This window comes from Atta colombica, unplaced genomic scaffold (genome assembly GCF_001594045.1).
Source record: "Atta colombica isolate Treedump-2 unplaced genomic scaffold, Acol1.0 scaffold275, whole genome shotgun sequence".
Taxonomy (NCBI): Eukaryota; Metazoa; Arthropoda; class Insecta; order Hymenoptera; family Formicidae; genus Atta; species Atta colombica.
Genome location: NW_017259376.1, coordinates 852523 through 857289, shown reverse-complemented (window position 1 = coordinate 857289; position 4767 = coordinate 852523). Strand labels below are relative to the sequence as shown.

The following is a 4767-nucleotide window of genomic DNA, read 5'->3' as shown; positions in this document are numbered from 1 at the left end:
TATATATATATACATATATATATAATATATATAGTAAGTATAATCGCACGTATCGCGCACAGTGTTCGATGGACTGTCGACCGGTTCCAGAGACGCGGGATTTTCACGACTTCCGGTGTCAAGAACACAATCAAGCTCATTTGTCGTTCAAATTTTTTCTTTATACTTCCAACGCGACGAAAAAGAGAGGAAAGAAAAGATCATGCCGTGCTCTTGATAGGAAGGCAGCGGTATGTCGCAGCGTCCTTCCGAGATTGTCGATCGAATTGTTTGTTTTCGTAAGAAAGTGAAGCACGCCGAAACCAATATCGAAAATACGTATGCCCTTACCTCCGTCCTTGTCTGCCATCATTTATCCGCCGTAAGTTTATTAAGTCGAGAGAAAATTGAAGAGCGAAAGCCAAGCAGGAGCAGAGCGACCGGCCCGCCAAAATTGGGAAAACACGAGAGTGCCGACTAGTGCCGACACCGCCGACACCAACAAGACGCTCAAGTCCGATTTAGAATACAGAGAGCGCAATAGCGCATGCCCATGTCCCGTTCGCAATGCAACGAGATGTGATTGGCCAATATTTTGTGTCCACGATGCTAGAATCCAGCCCGAAGTCTACCGGACAGATAAAAAAATTAATAAATCATTTTATTTTCTGAACAATTCAATCACAATGCAATTGATCAATTCTTTCTCCATTCGAGATTTCGGACCAATTTCTAACGTCACAAGATTTAAAATATAAAAATGTTCGGCCACAAATTTAAAGTTAAGAGAAAAAATTAATAATCGCATATAAATTCATTGAATGTAATTATTATAAAGATTATAACTATTATATTATATATTGTATAAAACATTTATTATAAATATTAATTACTTTTTTAAAGATGTATGTAAAGATGTATTAAAAATCAAAATTACAAATCAATATGTAATACTTTAGGAAATACCGATAGTAGTATTCCCTTATTAATATATGCAGAAGGATAAGAAACATATTTTTTTAGTCATTCTATTTTATCATTCTTCATTCATTTCCTGCTTATTTAAAAATGTAACAACATGTTCTGCTAATTTTTTATAAGCTTCTGCTTGACTGCTCTTTGGTGCTGCCAGGACGATCGGTTTACCGCTATCTGAACTTTCTGCGATGCTCTCGTGCATTGGTATCTTCTGTAAAATACTTACACCTACGACAAATCACGAAAAAAAGACATTAATATATCTTTCACATAAATATTCATATATAGTTACAACTTATATATTCCCAGCTTATTATTAATTATAAATAATGTAATTATTGATAAGTTTATTACCTAGTTCTTTGGTTAACGAGAGCGTGGCGTTATCAAAGAGAGGTACTTCCGTCATACATTTTGGACAAGTAACATTGCTCATATTTTCCACGATACCAGCGACAGGAATGTTCAACTTCTTGAACATATTCGCACCTCTCCTGGTCACATCTAGCGCAACTTTTTGTGGTGTCGTTACCAACAACGCACCAGTGATAAAAAGAGTCTGAATCAAAGAAAGATGTGTGTCTCCTGTCCCAGGAGGAGTATCAATAACAAGATAATCAAGTGGTCCCCATGCTACTTGATTTATTAGCTTGTCCAATGCACTCATCACCATGAGTCCCCTCCAAACAACTGGTGATTTCTCATCAATTAAAAATCCCATGGACATACTGTATGAAATATAAGATTAAAGTATAACCTCCATTTATTTGATTATCTGAAGCATCTGATAATTAATCACCATTTTACATTATAATTTACAAGAGGTTCTATGAAATTCTCTTGATTTAGAATAGGTGATTTATGTATGTTCATCATCAGAGGTATAGAAGGTCCGAAAACGTCAGCATCCAGCAATCCGATGGACTTCCTTGGTTCGATAATTTTTAGAGCAGTTGCCAAATTCACAGCTGTTGTCGATTTCCCAACGCCACCTTTACCAGAGGCAATAAGCAAAATTTGTTTCACTTCCTTTATGCATTTTCGTTTTGGAAGGCCACGTGCCATGATTTCTCTTTGTCTAGCTTCTAAATTCTGTTGCTTAGTCTTGGTTGAATCAATTACTGTGCAGTGCTGGAATAAGCAAAAAACAGAGATAACTGACATTGACAAAGCTATTAATAAAATAATTACCAAACTTTATACTAAATTATAATTATTATATAATTATAATTATATAATTATATAATTAATCCTCCTACATATTTCATATTTTTACTCTCTCCATCTATAATCTGGATCTTTCTTCTCCAGTCAAAGTTTTTTTAAAAGCCTATTCTAGACTTTTAAAAAATATGAAAAAATTCAGTTGCTCTTCAACATCTCTACACAATCAAATAATTTTTCAACTGAAATGTTAAAATCTTTATTTTTAAAAAATTAAAAAATGAAAAAATTTGAGATTAAAATTCCGCTTGTGCAGAGTAAGAATTAATAAATCAATTTAGAGGTTTAATTGTTACATGAAGCACCTTTTTAAATGTTAATTCCTAATGTCATCATCGATATATAAATAAAAAATCAAACATCTCTGTCTGAGAAAAGGTTAAGTATAAGATTTTATGTATAGTTTCAAGACACTTTGTACACAGAATTACAGAAGAATAAATGCGTACTTACTTGCCGTTGCCACAGATACCGAAGGAGTTTTAAATATCCGCTGAAGCGTGACCTCACGATAACGTTCGACATTTTCATCGACATGTACCTAAGCTAACCTCAGCGGCATTCAAAACGTGCAATACATTTTATCGTGAAGTGAATATATATACATTCAAGAAAATACCGGTATGCAGAGACGTGTTAATGAAAAACATTTCGAAAATTCATTATTTGTTCATTTTCTTGCATGACATAAAAGCAATTCGAAAAATTGTTTCGAAAAAGATAACTCTTGAATGTAACACGAGCTTCCGTCTAATGTTCCTATAATCAAAAAAACAAAAATTGCATAATCGACAAAACGTTCGCCGTCATTCTGTCAATATTTTTTCAACTCTGCCGCCAAATTATTTTCAGTTCGTCTTCGCTAGTTATATTTGCGCTTACACAACGTAAAGAAAAAAGTCATGCACATACACATTCGCATCATCTGATCATCCCTTGATTGTCTTAACCTATACGTTTTCATTTGTAGTTTTATTTCCGTTGTGTCAAACAATGGCGACTTTCGCATAAATCACGAATCTCATTACGGTTTTTTTAATTTTTTAAATTGATTTTTTTCACTCAGGAAGGAAAACGTGTTCGACGACCGATTTAAATCATTAGGTTAGGTTAGAGTTAGGTCGCGTACTTCGTAACGGGCTGCGCTTATTTGTGCTTTTGGTGTGCTGTGAAAAAAAAATGGCAGCCACTTAGTCAACTTTCTGCCGAGCGCGAGCAATTGCGTCGCGATTTCCTGCAACCGTATTGTGCACAGTCGATTTTTTTTTCCTTTCCAAATCGATGATGACGAAACGTACGTTTGCTCACGAATACTTTTTGTACCTCGTTCAAAACGTTATTTGCCGATAGCGACCGCGATTGAAGGTCAAAATAATTTCCCATGAGAGGTTAAGATAGGGATTGATCTTGAAATTTCTTGCAAAATTAAAGCCTTCGCGAAACTGAGATTTCCTCCTTTCTCTCAATTAGGATGACATTAACGGCGTGACAAATTGTGCAGGTGAAGAACGTCGCATTTGACCGCAGGGAGGACGGAATATGGGCCTAAAGGCAGCCGTTCAGGCTCTGAAGTAAGATTCGCTCAATCACAAATGTCATCAATCGTAAACGCATCATCGATTACGAATATGTAAATTTGTCTCTCGGATTTGCGTTCCGTTAACGTGCGAAATATATTTGACAGGAAAGCGGAACCGTTAAAAGACAAGGTTCAACGTTGCAAGGATCTGCTTAATGACAACGATGCTTGGGTATGCCAGCAACAGTTACAAAAGATATATCAGCAGGTTCTCATACTGGATCTGGAGTATGCTTTGGACAAGAAGGTCGAGCAGGAGCTGTGGAGTCTTGGATTTAAGAATTATATAGTGACTCTGCAGTCGCAGGCCAAGGACAGGAAGAATCCCAAGCGAGGCGAGTCTCAGGCACTGCTCAGTTGGTGCTTAGAAGCAGCCAGCGGTTTCTATTTGACTTTGCTACAGGAAATCTGTACTGTATTTGATTTAGATCTACCGTTTAGAAGGTACATATCTTTTACAATTATAATTTTTCCTTATTTTATTTTAGGATACTAAATGTGTTTTTTTAAACTTTTATGTATTGGAATTCCGGGTTGTCATTTTTATCATATCTTTTGCTTGGAATCTTACTTTGTATAAAATCAAGTACATGAATTAAGGATCAAGATTGAATTTAGAATCCTCCAATTACAAGTCGATTACTCTTGCCTGTGATAGAACCTGTATCACCTCCTATAATGTGCTCTGCTTCCTGTTTCTTGCTTACTACTTTTTATTTCTTACTTTTTTGCCTCTTATTTCTCCTTTTTTTGTTGCCTGAGATAAAAGTAGATGAATTTTGGAAAAGACTAGAAACATGATTTGTAAAAAAACAATTGCAAAAAAGGAAAAAAGTAAAAGATAAAAATGAAGAAAAGCATATTGTAGATTAGTTTTAAATTTATTATTATTGCTATTATTTGAGATATGCAGGTTATGTTTGTGAAAATAGAATATTTCATTTCATTCCTAATATTTCTAATATCCTATATAAAAGCTGAACTAGTGATTCTTTTCAACAAATAGT

At 34.9% G+C, this 4767-nt stretch overlaps 3 protein-coding genes across 10 annotated transcripts in view; 1 reads left to right on the top strand and 2 right to left on the bottom strand.

Moving 5' to 3' along the window:
• LOC108689707 (probable histone-binding protein Caf1) overlaps nucleotides 1-499 on the bottom strand; it is a 4539-nt gene extending 4040 nt beyond the window's left edge. For 4 of the 5 annotated variants that reach the window (XM_018196598.1, XM_018196599.1, XM_018196602.1 and 1 more), the window contains exon 1: nucleotides 331-499. In XM_018196598.1, coding sequence (XP_018052087.1) covers nucleotides 331-352 — 22 coding nt within the window. In that variant the 5' untranslated portion in view covers nucleotides 353-499. The remainder of the gene's footprint in view (nucleotides 1-330) is intronic. The other variant, XM_018196600.1, reaches the window with a different exon arrangement.
• Nucleotides 500-1015: 516 nt separating this feature from the next.
• On the bottom strand, nucleotides 1016-2727 carry LOC108689744 (iron-sulfur protein NUBPL). Its single transcript, XM_018196666.1, has 4 exons — nucleotides 2635-2727; nucleotides 1757-2088; nucleotides 1312-1685; nucleotides 1016-1185 (listed from the first exon to the last, which is right to left on the bottom strand). The coding sequence occupies exons 1-4, from the start codon at nucleotides 2716-2718 to the stop codon at nucleotides 1016-1018; spliced, it is 960 nt and encodes a 319-aa protein (XP_018052155.1). The 5' UTR covers nucleotides 2719-2727.
• A 9-nt stretch (nucleotides 2728-2736) lies between these two features.
• LOC108689743 (protein SMG7-like) overlaps nucleotides 2737-4767 on the top strand; it is a 7236-nt gene continuing 5205 nt past the window's right edge. The window contains exons 1-3 of one of the 4 annotated variants that reach the window (XM_018196665.1): nucleotides 2737-2802; nucleotides 3683-3752; nucleotides 3866-4204. In XM_018196665.1, the coding sequence (XP_018052154.1) occupies nucleotides 3721-3752; nucleotides 3866-4204 (371 nt within the window). In that variant the 5' untranslated portion in view covers nucleotides 2737-2802; nucleotides 3683-3720. The other 3 variants (XM_018196662.1, XM_018196663.1, XM_018196664.1) reach the window with 3 other exon arrangements.

Coding starts and splice junctions, on each gene's coding strand:
- LOC108689744 (XM_018196666.1), bottom strand. CDS start 2,718: ATGTCGATGAAAATGTCGAACGTTATCGTGAGGTCACGCTTCAGCGGA. Junction 2,089..2,634: donor GGTATCTGTGGCAACGGCAA/GTAAGTACGCAT, acceptor TGCTTATTCCAG/CACTGCACAGTAATTGATTC. Junction 1,686..1,756: donor GTAAATTATAATGTAAAATG/GTGATTAATTAT, acceptor TATTTCATACAG/TATGTCCATGGGATTTTTAA.